The sequence below is a fragment of the Lissotriton helveticus genome, chromosome 1_1, assembly GCF_964261635.1.
Source record: "Lissotriton helveticus chromosome 1_1, aLisHel1.1, whole genome shotgun sequence".
In the NCBI taxonomy this organism is placed as follows: domain Eukaryota; kingdom Metazoa; phylum Chordata; class Amphibia; order Caudata; family Salamandridae; genus Lissotriton; species Lissotriton helveticus.
The window spans coordinates 73,666,387-73,685,940 of NC_136057.1; the positions used below are offsets into that span (position 1 = coordinate 73,666,387).

General features: G+C 47.3%; 1 protein-coding gene across 4 annotated transcripts in view; it reads right to left on the bottom strand.

Annotated features, from left to right (window-relative positions):
- Positions 1–295: 295 nt before the first annotated feature.
- Positions 296–19,554, bottom strand: part of LOC144829511 (uncharacterized) — a 46,863-nt gene continuing 27,604 nt past the window's right edge. For all 4 annotated transcript variants that reach the window (XM_078688849.1, XM_078688759.1, XM_078688857.1 and 1 more), the window contains one exon: positions 296–12,538. In XM_078688849.1, coding sequence (XP_078544975.1) covers positions 10,551–11,501 — 951 coding nt within the window. In that variant the 5' untranslated portion in view covers positions 11,502–12,538 and the 3' untranslated portion in view covers positions 296–10,550. The remainder of the gene's footprint in view (positions 12,539–19,554) is intronic.

Below are 19,554 nucleotides of genomic sequence, written 5' to 3' on the forward strand. Positions count from 1 at the left end.
ACCGAATAAAGTTTGCTGATAATAATCACTAGGGGATTCATTTACAGGGTAGCAAGGTATCCCTCACAATAACTTCAGGAGTCACAGTCCACACAATGTACATGCGTTGTTCCCCCTACTTCCAACTTTACATGTATCCTCAATCACCTGCCCAAACCTCTCCCTGCTGATACCAATGTGGTGCTCCGTCAACCCGCAGACCATATTTTTGGCCCCTTTGAAATGGCCCATACAATAAAAATGCTGCAGTTGTAAATACATATCAACTACCATTTGTTGTGTTTGAAACATTTTATTGAATAATAAAACCTAATAAACATAAGATGATTATTAAAGCAAAACAGAACATCAGTTGCCATACACATAAGAGACGAAAGTTGTACATAAAAATCAACAAACTGTAACTTAGCAAAGTTATGTAGAGCACAATTCCTAATTTCGGGCAATCTTTAAAGTTACACAATAGAAACATTCATAAAGAACAGGAAAGGAAAGAAAGAAGGTGGGATACAGTGGTTTCATTAATGTAATGCTTCCTACATATAGAAAAACAAATACTAATTATTTTCCTTAAGCAATAAAGTCCTCACATTAAAAAACTAAGAGAAATATATTGAACAATGAACATTTCATGTGTAATTAGAATTCAATTTGAATATTTTAACCTCCTCAGCATTATTTGACTCATGATTACAACCTGAATGCCTTCTGGAAAGGAACCGCCTCATGGGGTTCAAAATCACATCTTTTCCAACAATAGGATTCAAGTGATAAACTTGAATTTCAATTCGATTTATTGATTTAGGCCTTTTTGGAGATCAACAATTTTAAATATATACAAAATCCATAAATTTTTGTAAAATTGTCACCTAAACTTGAATTCAAACCACCTTTTAATTAAACACTTTCCATTCCAGCAAGCATCACAGGACCACTTGTTGTTATCTTCCTAATTAGTGATAATGTTTCGAATGATTTTGAGGGAGGAGATTATCCCGGTCTGGCTAAAACTGTTTAATGGGATCTTAGAAGGTACATCTCGCCTGCCTGACTCTTGGAGTGATGCAGTTATTGCACTGATTTTAAAGCCAGGGAAAAACCCAACTCAATGTCAGTCATACCGCCCAATTTCTTTGCTCAATGTTGACTATAAAGTCTTTCCTAGAATTCTGAATGCCCGGCTTAACAAAGTTGTTGGGCCAATAATTCACACGGATCAAAATGGTTTCTTGCCAGGCCGGCAGATGTCCAATTTAATACATACCTTAATTGGGTCGATTGACTTGGCTTTGTCGCAGGGTCTCCCTCTATCAATCATTACTGTTGATGCAGCCAAGGCCTTTGACCAGGTGAACTGGCACCTTCTGGATAGGGTTCTTAAGGTCTTTGGTTTTGCCGATAGTTTTAGGTAAGTGTTTGAAAGAAATATATAAATCTCCTCGGGCCCAGATTCTGGTTAATGGCAATCTCTCCCTGGTAGTTAAGATAGGGCGTGGAACTAGGCAGGGCCGCCCGCTTTCCCCCATTTATATATAGAGCCGCTAGCTCAGAGCATAAGGTTGAATCAGAAGATTGTCCCTTTTTAAATAAACGGGTTTTTGAAAGTTAGCACTGTATGCTGACAACCTGCTTCTTCTATCATCCAATGTCAGCACTACACTTTCAGAGCTTGAAGCTGAAACCCATACTTTTGGAAGCCTGTCAGGTTATGAGATAAACAATGAGAAAACCGAGGTTATGGCCTGGAACATAACCGATCAGGAGGGGAATTTTGCTAAAGAACTTAGATACTTAGGAGTTATAATATCTCAGGTCCCCTCCCTAATCCCCAAGATTAATCTAGATAGAGTATCAAAGGAGGTCAATGTCCTAATAAAAAGATGGCAGAGCATCCCACTATCATTGTATGGGTGAGTTAATCTCATCAAGATGTGTGTCCTCCCAAAATACGCTTACCTTTTTAACAACATTCCTTTAGAAATTGGAAAATCTGATATCCTTAAAATCCAGGGCAAGATATCTTCCTTTATCTGGGCAAGTAAAGCGATCTGGTTATCCTGGAAGAAATTAAGGCGCAAATTCCAGCGATGGGGTGGCCCTACCAGACTTCCAGCTGTACTGTTGGGCTTATCAACTAAAGAACTGTAAATGCTATTGCTCTCTCCGGACAGTTCGCTGATAGACTGCATGTTTAAAGCCATGTTAGTAGGAGAAGAGGAGCTAGGTTTCATGTACAAGTTTGACTCTCCTAAATTCCTAAGTGGGAGTTCAAAAATATGGATCCAGCCCACAAGGTTCTGAGTTTCCCAGAAGTGTACTGAACCTCAGACTGACCGGAGTCTTGAAGCAACATGAGTATATTGTAGTTACAGCCCAAGAGCTCTATAACCAGCAGAATCTAGCATCCAAGACTCTACACAAGAACAAATAGGAGTTAGAATAGCCTAGCCTTTTCCATGTCATCCTACCCCACAGCACTGCCACCAACCCCACCACACTAACCTTGTAAACCATAGCCCGTTGCCCCAAAACACCGCCATCATCTGTTCCCACAAAACACTGGCCCTTTCTGCTCGCCCTAAAACTAATCCCCCACACTGCATCCTACCCTCAAAACACTATATGGCTACACTATCTGCTTCTGCCATAACGCTGCCCTCTAACCTGCCACCCCCACCCAAACTGACCCCTGCCCTACCATTGTCCCTATTGCCAAACTGTTGGACTTGGCCCTTTAAGCAGGTTCACCCCTGAACTTTTTGCCTTGAACTCTGACCTGATGTTAGTTGATTTGCGGCCTCTGCGCACTTTAGCACTGTGGCCCAGTGTAAAGTGTGTGCGCTCTCTGAGTGCGTGTGGTGAGAATGGCCTGCCCTCCCGTAGGAATGCATGGGGGATATGAATGTCCATGATAATTTCTGATGTGAGAGTAGTCAAGGGGCAAGTTATGGTATGTGCGGACTCTAGAGATTAAATGCTACGCAATGGTGTGCGCTGATTTAATGTGACTAGTGGAGAAGTGCCACTTTTAGAAGTTGGCATTTCTGCGTGCAGTGAATGTGAATTTACTGTCTGGCTTGTGATTGACAGGAGCTGGCTGGTGTGCTTGGCTCCAGGAGCCAGGATGGGTCTTCCCGGTGGTGAATAGGGAGATCTGCATGTAGATGGGAGGGAGGAGTTGCATCTGGGACCTAAATAGGGCTGGGCCTTCCCTCCACAATGCTGGCTCCACCTCCTGTGGTGCGTCTGATGTCCCTGGCCTGTCCTGTGACTAGAGGAGAGGAGCTGAGCAAAACAAAGTGCTCAAGTGCTCCTGAACCAGTTATAACTGGTTCTCTCCTAGCCTTGTGCAGTGTCACAAAGGGTTTAGCTGTATAAATAAGGGGCTGTGACCCCATGAAAATGTTCTTGTTTGCTACTTGAATCTACCAGGGGCGTGCTGTTGCTGGGGCCCAGGGTAAGACTTGCCTCCCTGGGCCCTGCCCTGCCACTGGATTCCTGGAGGACTTCTTGGGGACCCTTTTACATTTGGATCCTGACAGAGAGGGGCTTGCTGCTGGTGGGGCCCAGGAGGGACCCCATGGGGGCTGTCTCCTTGCTGGAGTGCCCTGTGTGCTGGCCCATGGGTCCTACACTGCCCTCCCTGATGCCCAGGACTTCTTGGACCTATTGCTCTGTGTTCTGCTTTAACCAAGACTTGCTACAGCCTTCCTGCGCTTTATATGAAGACTGGGCACGCTTTTGATTTAGTGCCCCAGCGAGGGAGAGCCTGGGGTCTGAGCAGCGCAGAGCTGCAGCCTGGGCTGAGGGAATCCCCCTTGTAGGGATTCCCCTCTCCTCTTGAGCCTTGTGGGTGCCCACACGGCTTATCTTGTTATTTATGGTGTGCAGGTGCCCACCCTGCGTCTAAGCGTGCTATTTTTAATGTATGCGCTGGTGCCCACCCCGCGACTTTGCCTGATTATGCGGGTGCCCACCCCGCTGTATATTTGTACTTATGAGGGAGCCTACCCCTTTTATTGCTGGAAAAGATCACCGCCGCAGCCCGCCGCAGCCCGCGGCAAAACAGGAAGTCAGGCACTGTAGTGCCTGGCGGCGGGCTGGACTTTCGGTTTCGAAAGGAAGTCCCGCGCTCGCCGCCGCCCGAAGGAAAATGCTGGCGCCTGCCTGTGCAGGGCTCCCATTGCTGAGGGAGAGCCCCCCGTGCAGCAGGACTGCTTTAAACTTCATGGATTCATCCTGGCATGTGGGAAATACTCACAAGGTGAGGAATCTCCAGGTAAAGGAGTATCCACCAGAAAGAGCGTTACCGAAGGCAAGTAACTGGTTTGTTAGGTTTTCCTGCTTTCGTATACGGTGAACTCCGCTAGCAGAGTTATCCGTAATCAGCGGAGCTTGCGGAGTTCCTAAAAACTCTTCGCTGTGGAGCGTAGCGAGGTCTTCAACACCATGTACTGGAGCGAGGAAAATCCACCTCCTGATGGGATTTTTCCTTGCTCGCGCTTGTCAAGTTCTAGTTGGCGAGCAAAAATCAACGAACTGCATGACCTTAACACACTACGCTGCTCGCAGAACTCCGCGTAGAGCGGTTGAGTTTTTTTGACACTTTGCGGAGTTCTTCATTGAGGAACACCGCCTAGGCCTAATCTTATCATGAAAATCTAGATTTCAGTCATATGTTAAGAAACAAGGGTGAGTAGAAACCTTCTGGGCGAGAAAATTTAAGACATTAATATTGTGAATTTTGTAGTAATTAGTTGATTTTTGCAAGTACTAACACTTTTCTTTGTCAAGTAAAGACCTTGAGAGTTTTGTAACTTTCAGATAGTCAAATTGTGGATTTTGATGCAATTAAAACATTTACAAGGCCTGAAATTTCTTTGGAGGTTGCATGCGGGCAGCCTAAGTTATCCTGCAAGAAATTCTTGATTAATCCTATTGCAACTACAATATGTGCTCTCTCATGTAAAGTCAGGTTGTTAGAAGCTTTTCTGCAACTCAAGATATGCCTTACTTTTCACCTTGTGTGGGTGCATTTCTCATGTTTAGTGAGATCTCCTTTCTGAGTATAACGTTTCTGGCTTTCCCCTCCTGTATAAGGCTTTAGTCCAGTGTGAATTCTCTCATGTGAAGTGACATTGTATTCGTGATTAAACCTTATCTGACATTCAGAACACACATAAGGCTTTTTTCCCCCGTGTGAGTTCACTCATGACAAGTGAGAAGTCATTTGTGACCAAAACTTTGCTTGCATTTCGAGCACTCATAAGGTTTTTCCCCAGAGTGTGATCTCTCGTGAAGCATAACTCTGTCTTTCAGATTCAAGCTTTTATGGCAAAAGGATTTTCTCCCGTGTGGAGTTTCTCATGGTGAGATAGCATTTTTCTCTGCAGCTTTTCTGGCATTCAGAGCACTCATAAGGTTTTCATCAGTATGGAGTCGCTTATGGTTAGTGAAATGAATGAAATGAAAAGAATCTTGTATCGCGCAACTAAGCCCGAAGGCATCAAGGCGCCTAACAGCAAAACCATAAGAACAAAAGGAGAACAGTAACTACGGGTACGCCCTTGCAAACAACCATGTTTTCAATGCTTTCCGAAAAAGCAAAACGGAAGACTGAGATTTAATTTCACAAGGAAGGGTATTCCATAACTTCGGGGCAATTGAAGAGAAAGCCCTACCGCCCCATTTATTCCTACGGAAGCGGGGTAAAACCAGCAGGTTCTTTGAAGAGGAGCGTAAGTCTCTGACCGATATATAGGGTAGCAGTAGTTTCTTAACACCCCATGCCCCCTTACCAGAGAGTGCACTATAGGTCAGGCAGAGCGTTTTAAAGATGATCCTCGATTCAATAGGAAGCCAGTGTAGGGCCTTCCTAGCTGCCGTTGCTGACGCTAATCTGGGGGCGTCCAGAACAAATTTCGCTGCCGCATTTTGGGCTGTCTGAAGACGCTGTATCAGGCTCTTATTCATGCCGGTATATAAGGCGTTACAGTAATCAAGTCGCGAAGCGACAAGTGCTACCACCACTTGCTTCCGTGTCTGAGGAGACAGGTAATGTTTTATTTTTCGGAGTATTTTAATACTACCCCAGCAGGTAGCAACAGTTCTGTTGACCTGCAGGGTCATGGAGAGGGCGGGATCAATCAATACTCCCAGGTTCCGTGCCGACTCCGTAGGAGTAGGACAGGTCCCCAAGGAGGGCAGCCACCATTCAGGTGACCAGATGTTGTTGTTTGGGCCGAACACCAAGATCTCAGTCTTCTCACCGTTCAACTTTAGTGAATTGTAAATCATCCACTGGGACACTGCTTCCATGCAGTTCCTAAAGTTGAACGGTGAGGAGTTATCCAGGTGGGAGAGGGACACCAAGATCTCTGTGTCATCAGCATACGAAACTACCTCCATCCCAAAAGATCTAACCAACCTGGCAAGCGGGGTCATGTAGATGTTAAACAGGGTCGGACTTAACGCCGACCCCTGTGGGACCCCACATTGCACAGGTAGGGATGGAGATAGAAACTCTCTCACCTTAACCCTCTGTTCCCTCTCGTCCAAGAAGGAGGCCAGCAGACTCAGAGCCGCCCCTTCCACCCCTATCTCCCTCAGGTGAGATGTTAAAACCAAAGGGGATAGGGTGTCAAAGGCGGCTGTCAGGTCCAAAAGGACCAAGACGGTGGTATGACCCTCGTCTACCTCCGTACGGATGTTATTCAGAACGACCGTGAGGGCTGACTCAGTGCTATGATGCCTCCTGAAGCCATGTTGAGATTGATCCAGGAGACCCGAGGAGTCAAGAAAAGCCGACAGATGTTAATTTAGATAAGTCTCCATCATCTTTGCGGGAGTTGGAAGCAAGGAGATGGAGAGATAGTTCTTGAGCACCTCAGGATCTAGTGTAGGCTTCTTTAGGAGGGGCTTAACCACCGCCCTCTTCCATTGAGATAGAAAAGTGCCCTCTCTTATAGCCCTATTCATGATTTCCAGCAGGAAGGGCAGTAAGGAATCTCTGCACTCCTTCAGGACTTTAAGGGGGCATGGGTCCAATGGGGACCCGACCTTATCTTATTTAAGAGCAGGTCAAGCTCCTGATAAGATAAAGGCGGAAACTCGGACAAAGTCATGGAGGTGGTAGATAGAGCCTCCTTCAAGAGCAGAGAGGAGGGGACCGGCGGAGGAGGGGTGACTGATCTTTGTAGTTCAAGATTCGAATAGATGTCTGCGATCTTCGAGTGGAAGAATCCTGCGATTTTATCACAGAATTCCTGGGTGCTTACGACAGGGTCCGGCAACTGTAATGTACAAAGCGGGTCCACTATTTTAAAAAGATCCCTGGGAGAGGAAAGAGCCATTGTCAGGTTAGCAAAGTACTCTTGCTTCACTCTGATGATCTCCATCTTGTACTCCTTGAGGAGTTTCTTGTGTTTATCACTCTTCTTCATATTCCAGCTTGTCCGCCAACCCCTTTCTTGCTTCCTGCACCCCTGTCTCATGAGCCTAAGAGGCTCCGAAAACCAGAGTGCCGAGGGTTTCTTTCTCGCAGAGTAGCAAGAAGAAATAGGAGCTAGCACGTCAACTGCTGAACTAATGGCTTTAGACAATTCCGAAGCAGCTATACTGACATCCTCAAAAAGATCAGCATTGTAATTTTGCATCAGTGGTGCCAGCGTGGCGCTCGTGATTTTCCTGAGATTCCTCCTAGATATAGTTTGACTGGGGACACCAGTCTTTGCAGGCATCAAGGGGACCCGAAGCTCCAAAGGGATGGTAAAATGATCGGACCAGGCTAATGGGATGGGATCGCCTATTTTGAGCCTATCATCATTAGAAAAACCCGCGTCCAATATATGGCCCGCCTGATGAGTAGGCTGTTTGACCAGTTGCACGAGATCACATGCAGATAGTGAGTCCAAAAGGGCCAAGGAATCTTTTGAATCAGGGTTATCTAAGTGATAGTTTAAATCACCCAAAACGGTCAGATTGGCAGATCCGAAATAGGGCTCTAGGATGTTAAGAAGAGACTGACTAAAATCTGTCCTGGGCCCAGGAGGTCTGTACACCAGGATGCCCACAAAAGGAGCAGCATCGGGAGATTTTATAAGAAAATGAAGGGCTTGAAAGTTGAGTGGTGTGAAAACTTTGGGAGGTCTTGTAAAGGATTCCAAGGCCGTCTCCTCTACGCCCCACTCTATCCAATCTGGATAGAGAATATCCTTCCGGCACAGCCTCTACCAAGTCAGGACCAGAGGACTCAGTGGCCCAGGTGTCGGTAAGGAACACCCATATGGGCTTTCTTGCTGTGACAAAATCACGAAAAGCGATGTTATTTTTCACTAGAGATCTAGTGTTAATCAGAAAGCCCGAATCTTTCAGGGGAGGCAACGTAGAAGAAGTGCCAAGGACAGGGGGGGCCTAGTAGAGCAAACTGTTGAGAGCTTACCACAGATGTTCAAACAGTTGCAGTAGAAAGCGTCTCGAAGAGTCTCCGGAGAGCAAGAAAAATGGCATGGTAGTCGTGTAGGTCTTAGATGGGTGAGATCCTGGTAAGAATACAAAGGACCTGCCAGAGACATATCAGATACAGCCAAGGACTGGAGTCTCCCGCCCTATTAGCCCGTCCTTAGCACAGACGGGCTGGACTCTGGCGTGACTCCGGCGTTACTACGCGGTACTACGGCGTTACTACGGCGCAAATGCTGCACGCAAGCGCTGCGCGTAATAGGGGCAGCTTTATACGCAGGTCAGCGTGTCCTTGTGACCGCTGGTCTGCTAACCCAAATGGCGCCGCCAGGCGTCCAAGTCTACCCCCAAGATGGCCGCCAAAAGCGTGAGGTGACTCGAGGGAAACGCCAAAGCGCGGTGCTAGTTACAATTATAGTGCAGTTGGAGGGACTGCTCGGCGCGAGTAAAAACAGGGTAAGAACAAATTAAATTAAACAAAATAGAAAAATGGGAATTTTAAAACACAATCGCCTTGGCAGCTAGTTCGCCCTACAGCGCGCTATCTGCTGTTTTGTCCAGGCGTACGGGGAGATACTAACAAGAGAGCCCGCCTAACATGCCCACCTTATATGCAGGTCAGCGTGTCCTTGTGACAGCTGGTCTGCTAACCCAAATGGCGCCGCCAGGCGTCCAAGTCTACCCCCAAGATGGCCGCCAAAAGCGTGAGGTGACTCGAGGGACCCGCCAAAGCGCGGTGCTAGTTACAATTATAGTGCAGGTGGAGGGACTGCTCGGCGCGAGTAAAAACAGGGTAAGAACAAATTAAATTAAACAAAATAGAAAAACGGGAATTTTAAAACACAATTGCGTTGGCAGCTAGTTCGCCCTGCAGCGCGCTATCTGCTGTTTTGTCCAGGCGTACGGGGAGATACTAACCTAGTGAGACTGTACCTATCAAATAGGAATTTCTGGCATTCACAGCATAGGTAATGTTTTTTCCCTGTGTGTGTCTGCTCATGTAGAGTGAGATTGTGTTTAAAATTGATGTTTTTCTGGCACTTGGAGTCCTGAAGTATTTTTGATGGTGTGTTTTCTTATGGTGCATGTGACCATCTCTACCTCTGATTCTTTTCTGACATTTAGAGCACTGATAATGTTTTTCCCCCAGTGTGGATTCTCACATGTGCAGTGAGATTAGATTTACGGCTGAAATATTTTTGGCATTCGAAGCACTGATAAGGTTTTTCCCCAGTGTGGGTTCTTATATGGTGAGTGAGCTTTGTTTTTTCACTGAAACATTTGTGGCATTCAATGCACTGATAAGGTTTTTCCCCAGTGTGGGTTCTTGTATGCCGAGTGAGTATTCTTTTTTCACTGAAACATTTCTGGCATTCAGAGCACTGATAAGGTTTTTCCCCAGTGTGGAATCTCACATGTGCAGTTAGAAGTGATTTAAGTTTGAAATCTTTTGGGCATTCAGAGCACTGATAAGGTTTTTCCCCGGTGTGGAATCTCACATGTTCAGTTAGAAGTGATTTAAGTTTGAAACCTTTTGGGCATTCAGAGCACTGATAAGGTTTTTCCCCAGTGTGGGTTCGTATATGCAGAGTGAGACGGAGTTTGTTTTTGAAACATTTCTGACATTCAGAGCATGGATAAGGACTTTCCCCAGTGTGGGTTCTTATATGATGAGTGAGCTTGATTTTTTCACTGAAACATTTGTGGCATTCAATGCACTGATAAGGTTTTTCCCCAGTGTGGGTTCTTGTATGTCGAGAAAGACTTCCTTTGTCACTGAAACATTTCTGGCATTCTGAGCACTGATAAGGTTTTTCCCCAGTGTGGACTCTCACATGTGCAGTTAGAAGTGATTTACGTTTGAAATCTTTTGGGCATTCAGAACACTGATAAGGTTTTTCCACAGTGTGGATTCTCATGTGCCGTGTGAGATTACTTTTTATACTGAAACATTCCTGGCATTCAGAGCACTGATAAGGTTTTTCCCCAGTGTGCTTTTTTATATGCAGAATGAGATAGCGTTTTTCAATGAAACATTTCTGGCATTCAGAGCACTGATAAGGTTGTTCCACAGAATGGGTTATTGCATGTTAAGAAAGACTTTGCTTTTTACAAAACCTTTTCTGGCATTCAGAGCACTGATAAGGTTTTACCCCAGTGTGGATTCTTGTATGTTCAGTGAGTCTGAATTTTACACTGAAACATTTCTGGCATTCAGAGCACTGAAAAGGTTTCTCCCCAGTGTGGGTTCTTATATGATGAGTGAGAGTGTTTTTGTCAATGAAACATTTCTGGCATTCCGAGCACTGATAAGGTTTCTCTCCAGTGTGAGTTATTCTATGCCGAGTGAGACAGGTTTTGGTTGTGAAACATTTCTGGCAATCCGTGCACTGATAAGGTTTTTCCCCAGTGTGGGTTAATACATGTTGAGAAAGATTTTTTTTTGTCCAAAACCTTTTCTGGCATTCAGGGCACTGGTAAGGTTTTTCCCCAGTGTGGGTTAATACATGTAGAGAAAGACTTTGTTTTTTACAAAACCTTTTCTGGCATTCAGAGCACTGATAAGGTTTTTCCCCAGTGTGGGTCCTTGTATGTACAGTAAGGTCTCTTTTTTCACTGAAATTTTTATGGCATTCAGAGCACTGGTAAGGTTTTTCCACAGAGTGGGTTAATACATGTCGATATAGACTCGCTTTTAAGCTAAACCTTTTCTGGCATTCAGGGCACTGATAAGGTTTTTCCCCTGTGTGGATTCTCATATGCTCAGTGAGATAAGATTTATCTCTGAAACTTTTTTGGCATTCAGAGCACTGAGAGAGGTTTTTCCCAGTGTGCATTCTCTCAAATTCAGTGAGATGTGATTTATGGCTGAATCTCACATGTCGATACAGACTCACTTTTAAGCTAAACCTTTTCTGGCATTCAGAGCACTGATAAGGTTTTTCCCCAGTGTGGATTCTCATATGCTCAGTGAGATAATATTTATCTCTGAAACTTTTTTGGCATTCAGAGCACTGAGAGAGGTTTTTCCCAGTGTGCATTCTCTCAAATTCAGTGAGATGAGATTTATGGCTGAATCTTATTTGGCACAGGTAACTTTTTTCCCCAACTTGGGTTATTTTGCTTTGATTGAGGCGGGTTTTAACACTGAATTTGTTCTCACAGCCCGTGTTTTTATAAGGTGTATTCCTAGAGTTAATATCTCTACATTTAGTTTTCTCTTGCTTATATGCCACGGTAAGAGTGAACCTGATTTTAGAATCGGGCTTGTTTAGATAATGTTCAGCATTTATCTCTAAAAGAAATTGTGTGTAATCTTCTTAACACTTGAATTGAGCAAAATATGTCTGAATGCAGCCCTTTAAAACCTGTCAAAATGTTATAGCAGATATCAGTCTTTTGGTTATAGCCTCTCCGGCAACAACTTATTTTGTGACTGAAGTTTTTCTCAAATCTATTTGAATAGGTTCTTAGCAATGCAGTGATAAGGTGTTAGTCTGATATTTAATGATTAAACTGAGAAGTACCTTTTTGCACTGGCGTAATGGCAGTAACTGAGAACATTAGAACATGCACAGTAATATTGTGGCTCACCAGTCGCAGAACATCAGTTCTTTTTACCCTTTCTATGTTTGGTGTAAGGTTAAGGATTGTAGTTCTGAAGACGAGGATTTATTTACATTAGCTGTAGATCAACGGTGCTCTCTTAATCCATTTTTATATTTAACAGTTTTACATATCACTCCTGCACAACAGATAATGTTGAGGCGATTTACATAGAATTACAGAACAGTACACAATAAAAAGGAAACAATCTGAGATGGTCATGAACACAATAAAGTGGTGAATTTTTAAGTTTTTCGCCAAAGTGAGCAGAGTGGGTCGAGGTGTTATGTCCCGAGGCAGATAGTCTCAAACTTGCGTAACTGGTTAAAAACGGTTGTTGAACAACGGTGATTTTCCAATCTTTTGGTTGTTAGCGTGTCAGCTTCGGAGTCTTCTTTCAGTGTCTTTTCTTTGATGGTTTGCAGAAGAAACCTTTTGTTTTCTTGCTTTCTTCGTCAGTAATTTCAATCACCTATAGTATTAAAATTAAATAGTTAATACATGTAAATTTCCCCCAAAATAATTTGCAAGCCATATCAATGCAGAATTGCAGAATTTTGAAAAAGTTGTGCTATTCTTCAGACAGAGCAGAGTGTAGAATGGTAGCCTGAGAGTACTTGGATGTAGGAGTGAGGATTTGTAAAATTTCCAACATTTTATTACGCTCACAAAGGATACATGTACCCTATGGACTTGTAACATAGAATCCCAAAAGCAGAAATTAAAGCCACATGGACTGGCACCAAACAGATATTTAAAATAGAATACTATTAATGAATTTTTAATGTAGATTTCTAGGATGGGAATTTCCCCTCTACGGACAACAGGCGTTCCCCCTGCCCTAAGTTACCACCTACTTGTATCTGGTATCCTGACTTTTGAGCTCTGGCCTCTGCCGCACGCAAATCTATTGTGTATTGCGAGGACTATGCCTAGACCTATTCCTCAACTATGGTACAGAGTATGAATCAAGGGCAATGAAATTAAGGAGTACTTTTATGTGTTCATTTTATTCCACCTGATTATCAGTTGTTAGGCTTTTCTGCACCTGGATTTACCGGGTGCAGAAAAACAGGACACAATTTTTTTCCAGACAGAAAAATTAGACAGAAAAGACCCACAAGACTCTGGGTGCAGCAGAAGCAGCCAAGACTTATGCTGTTTTTTTACTAACTGGGGGAGCTTCTGTTTCTAATCTATTTGGGGCAAACCCTTCGATCACTGGAGACCTCCTACCTGCATTGACACGCCGCCAACACTGTGGGCCATCGGCTGCTGGTCTCCCCCACCGCCGCTGCCAGAAACACCACGCGGCCACTGAGGGGGGAGACTACAGCCCCCAGAACTCTCTCTGCTGCATCACCCCACCCACCTCCGCCCACCTCCGCGTCCGGAGGCGCTCAAAGGAGCGGCGCTCCCTCGGTGGAGCGGGAGCTCCTGTTTCTAATCTCATTGGGGCAAGCACTCGATCAATGGTGACCTCCTACCTGCATTGACGCAACGCCAACACTGTTGGCCATCGGCTGCTGGTCTCCCCCGCCGCCGCTGCCAGAAACACCACGCGGCCGCCGAGGGAGGAGACTACAGCCCCCAGAACTCTCTCTGCTGCATCACCCCGCCCACCTCCACCCACTTCCGCGCCCGAAGGCGCTCAAAGGAGCGGCGCTCCCTCCGCGTCGCGGGACGTGCGCGGGAGAAAGGGGCTAAGCCCGGGCAAAGGGCCGGCCATCTGTGGCCATTCGGGGCCAGAGGAGGCTGGGCCGGGCCACCCCCTTAAGACTCTCCACAGGATCTGCCTATTGTTGTCAAACGTTCCAGGGGGGACAGACATCTAGCAGCCTCCGGAAGTGCAACTAATTGACAGCTCATTTGTCCGTGGAGAGATTACTAAAGGTACTGCTTCTTGTCATTGGAGTAAAGCTAGGATTCTTTCTAGACCCGAGTATGATGAACTGTAAACCCACACAGACCAGACATAGCGCTTCTCCACCTTAGTGCGCTGTGACTCACTCCTCTCCTCGAGCCGAGTGGTCGCTCCCAGCGTCCCCTGCTGGTTTTGGTATCGTAGCGCTGCTTTGCCTGTGCATCTGCCGACTATTATTGCCTGCTGCCTGCCTCTTTGCTTGATTTGCATTGTTTGGTGATTGTTACTGCTGTTTTGCGCGTCTACCTGTAGCGCTCCGCTGTGCTCCCCCCTCCGCCTCCATTTTGACTGTTGTTGTTGTCCTCGTGTGCCCGCCCCGCCTCCCAGCTGAGACGCCCTCCCACTGTCCTCAAATAGCGCTTCTCCACCTTAGTGCGCTGTGACTCACTCCTCTCCTCGAGCCGAGTGGTCGCTCCCAGCGTCCCCTGCTGGTTTTGGTATCGTAGCGCTGCTTTGCCTGTGCATCTGCCGACTATTATTGCCTGCTGCCTGCCTCTTTGCTTGATTTGCATTGTTTGGTGATTGTTACTGCTGTTTTGCGCGTCTACCTGTAGCGCTCCGCTGTGCTCCCCCCTCCGCCTCCATTTTGACTGTTGTTGTTGTCCTCGTGTGCCCGCCCCGCCTCCCAGCTGAGACGCCCTCGCCCCTCCCCCTCCACCATCCATATATGACAGTAGTTCCCGCGCGCAGCGTCTACGCGCAGCGTCCGCGCCCAATCCGCGCCGAAGGTGCGCCAAAGGTAAGCCCGTCTACGCCCGTCCGCGCCTGGACCGCGCCCAGCGCCAGACCCCCTGCCCCTCGTGCTGCGTTGCCCCCCGCATCACCTACGATGCCGCCACCCTCCTAGCCCTTAACCCCGGTCGCGCCCCCATCTGCGTCCAAGCCGCTCCTGGACACACTCATGGACCTTTCTCATGCTACTCCTGCAAATTCTGCGGCACCGACTGCATCTCCGCCACGACCACTCCACAGATTCCCGACCCCAACCACCTACAATGCATCCTTCTCAACACCCGCTCGGTCCACAGACACGCCATTGACCTATGGAATCTACTAGACACCATCTCTCCAGACGTCGCCTTCCTAACTGAAACATGGATGAACGCTTCCTCCGCCCCAGACATCACCATTGCCATCCCTGAAGACTATAAGATCACACGCAAGGACCGTACCGGCCACACAGGAGGAGGAATCGCTATCGTCCATAAGAAATCAATCCGCATCTCAACCAGCTCTGACGCCAACCTCGCCAACTCCGAACACCTTCACTTCCAAATACACATCGACCCCAAGACCACACTCAGAGGCACCCTCCTCTACAGACCACCAGGACCCCGCGCTAAATTCAGTGAAGACATCACGGACTTCATCACTCCACACGCGCTCCCCTCCAAAGACTACATCCTTCTGGGAGACCTCAACTTTCACCTTGAAAAGATCAACGACCGCAACACCACCACCCTCTTGGACAACCTTGCCAACCTCGGACTTAAACAACTGGTCACTTCCCCCACCCACATCGCAGGTCACACACTCGACCCCATCTTCACCTCCAGCAATCATGTCTCCTTCAGCCACACTACGGATCTCCTCTGGACTGACCACAGCTGCGTTCACTTCACCTACAACAAGCCAAAACCCACCAACCACCTCCAACCAACTCTGCAAAGAAACTGGAACAAAATCACCACCGACCAGATCTCCGCATCGCTCCTTCTAAACACCCCAGCCCACTCTTCTAATCCAAACCAAGCCGCCGCCAACCTCACCCTATGGTTATCCAACACCGCCGACACCTTAGCACCACTGAAAAAACGTCAAAGCAAACTTGGCAGCAAGAAGGCCTCATGGTTCAACGATGATCTTAAGAAGTCCAAGAAACTCTGCCGCTCCTTTGAAAAGGCCTGGAAAAAAGACCCAACCACTAGCACCAAGGACGCCTTCAAAAACGCCTCCCGCACTCACCACCAACTAATCCGAAAGGCCAAGAAAACAGCATTCAAGGATCGACTTGACAACAACGCCCACAACAGCAAGGAACTCTTCAACATCGTCAAGGAATTTTCCAACCCCTCGGCCAACTCCAACGACATCACCCCCTCTCAAGCCCTCTGCGACTCCCTAGCCTCATTCTTCAACAACAAGATTGCAGACATCCACAACAGCTTCGACAACCAACCCGGAGACCAACCCACCCAACCTGCTGCAGGACCTTCACCCCCCTTGAACATCCTTAACGACTGGAACCCAATCTCCACTGAGGACACCATCCGCCTGATGAACTCCATCCACTCAGGATCCCCCACAGACCCATGTCCTCACCACATCTTCAACAAAGCAGACTCCATCATAGCACCGCACCTCCGAGACGTCATCAACTGCTCCTTCAACTCCGCCACCTTCCCGGAAAGCTGGAAACACGCTGAACTCACCGCCCTTCTGAAAAAACCCACAGCGGACCCCACCGAACTCAAAAATTACCGCCCCATTTCGCTCCTTCCATTCCCGGCCAAAGTCATCGAGAAATCTGTCAACAACCAACTCGACGCTTTCCTCGAAGCCAACAAATCCCTCGACTCCTCACAATCTGGCTTCCGAGCTAAACACAGCACTGAGACCGCCCTCATCGCAGCAACAGACGACATTCGAACTCTACTGGACAATGGAGACACAGTCGCCCTCATCCTCCTTGACCTCTCTGCAGCCTTCGACACGGTCTGCCACAGCACCCTCTTACAACGCCTCAAAAACATCGGAATACAAGGAAAAGCACTTGAATGGATCACCTCGTTCCTCACCGGAAGAACCCAGAGAGTCCGCCTCCCACCATTCAAGTCAGAGGCCACTGAAGTCATCTGTGGCGTACCACAAGGATCTTCACTCAGCCCCACCCTTTTCAACGTATACATGAGCCCCCTCGCGACCATCGCCCGTCAACACAACCTCAACATCATCTCTTACGCGGATGACACTCAACTAATCCTTTCTCTCACCAATGACCCCAGCACCGCCAAAACTAACCTACACGAAGGAATGAAAGAAGTTGCCGAATGGATGAAACAAAGCCGTCTGAAACTGAACTCAGACAAAACAGAAGTCCTCATCTTAGGTACATCCCCCTCTGCATGGGACGACTCTTGGTGGCCGGAAGCCCTGGGAAAAGCACCCATCCCGACAGACCACGCACGGAACCTAGGCGTCATCCTGGATTCTTCACTCTCAATGAACAGACAAGTCAGCGCCGTATCCTCATCCTGCTTCAACATTCTTCGCATGCTCAGAAAAACATTTCGCTGGATTCCCACCGAAACAAGGAAAACAGTCACCCATGCTCTAGTCACGAGCCGACTGGACTACGGAAACACCCTCTACGCAGGTACTACCGCTAAACTCCAGAAGAAACTCCAACGAATCCAAAACGCATCAGCCAGGATCATATTAGACATCCCGCGCAACGAACACATCTCTGGTCACCTGAAAGACCTCCACTGGCTACCCGTCAATAAGAGAATCACTTTCCGACTGCTAACCCACGCACACAAATCACTCTACGACATCGGACCAGAATGCCTCAACTCACGACTGTCCTTCTACACCCCCTCCCGCCAACTACGTTCTTCCAGCCAAGCCCTCGCCACTGTACCTCGCATCAACAAGACCACCATGGGAGGCAGATCCTTCTCATACCTGGCTGCTAAAACATGGAACTCACTCCCCGCTCACCTTCGCCACACCCAGAACCACCTAGCATTCAGAAAGCAACTTAAAACGTGGATATTTGACAAATAATCCTCCTCCCCTTTCTAAGCGCCTTGAGACCCTATGGGTAGGTAGTGCGCTATATAAATTCTCTGACTTGACTTGACTTGACCAGGGTGGGGGAGGAGTGAAGGGGACCCTGGATGCTTTTATATTGAGAGCAGAGTCCCTTCTCACACATGAAATACAGTTGACTGAAAAGCGATTGTCCTTGGACACCTTGATTGCACGGAAACGATCCTCTTTGGGCAAATTAGCGACTTGCCCCTCCCCCAGAGTTGACACCCCCTCAGATCAAGCAAACACTGTGCACACTACATCTACTCAATGCACTAAGGCACAAGTTCACACCAACTCGCTAGAACGAGGGTTTGGCGAGTTAGCCAAATCAAATGAGCAGACGGGAAGCGATTCAAACCTAGTACAAACGCCTATGGGCGAAGGAAATGGGCATGCGGCCATCCCCTCAGGGTCACTGGAGATGAGTGGATTGGGGGAAGGGATAGCCCTAGTAACATTGGATGTGGGTGAATCAGATTCCTCACAAGGGTCAGTTAGGGAAGTGGTGACACGCTCCAAAAAGTTCCTACTCACTACAAACTCCGCCTTTATAGTTGCCCCCCCAGTTGTCTTCAGGGCTACTGGTAACTCAGCTAAGGGAGGGTCACACACAACAAGACCCAAAATTACAACCAAACGGAAAGGGGGGACAAGACTAACAAAGATGGGGGGGGGGGGGACCGCGAGCACAGCATGTCAAAGTTGCCCAAATTGTGGAGGAGTGGATTGGTCCCAGGGAATTGTTACGGCTCTAGAGTTAAAGCTGGAATCACTTTTAGTCGCACAACTAGGGCCAGTGCTCGAAGAAATAAATAGATTAGAGGGGAAAATATGCAGGATACTAGATCAAGAAAGGGGACAACCCACCGTGACTAGTGTAAGGGCGGCGGATGAGAGGACAGGGTCCTTGCCTTGCCTGGAGCCAGTTAACAGCAATAAGGGAATAGGGAAGGGGAACTTTAACGTTGGCAAGCCTATAGGTGGGAACGAGGTAGCCAAGGAGGGACAAAGGGTAAACACTAGGAACCAATTAAGCTCGGGGCCAAGTAATACTTCCAATCCCTTTACAGCTACCACACATAATGGGGAGAGAATGACTGTCACTATTCCAATCCCAATCTCATCTGACCATGCACGTAGTACCCAGGGTCTACAGACCTTGGATCTACCGCCGGCATCCTGTCCCTACACTATAGTACTGACAGGGGTTCCAACATGTAGCCAGGATAGAGAAGAAACAACAAGAACCCTGATTAACAAGGCAGCACACTGGATGGTCAAAAACATGAACGTAAGTACATTCCGTCATAGGCACATTCTCATGGCACGGAGGGTGGCTTGGATAGGAGCTAGTAAGAAGAAGTTCGCGGGAGATTGTGTAATTGTAAATTTTAGATACCCAGAGCTAGTTCGGGAGTTGCGCTCCTCAAGGCAGTGGAGCCCCAATGAGGTAGAAGGTGGCTCCTGCATCAAAATGCTGCCCCTGAGTTTTTTTTACAGGGACACAGCCAGAGAAGTAGGTAATGCATTCTATAGGCGGCGAATGAACACTCCGGAATGAGAAGACTGGTCCAAACCAGTAACCAACAGATATGTGCCACTTGCTAATGCATTTACAATGGACGAATTAGATTGACAGGGGGAAGGGGAGGGACCTGAAGAAGCGATAATTCAGGACAGCCCGCTCAGGACTGAAGCAAAGGGAATGGTATATACAACAGAGGCAAGTAACCCAACCTCTCTGG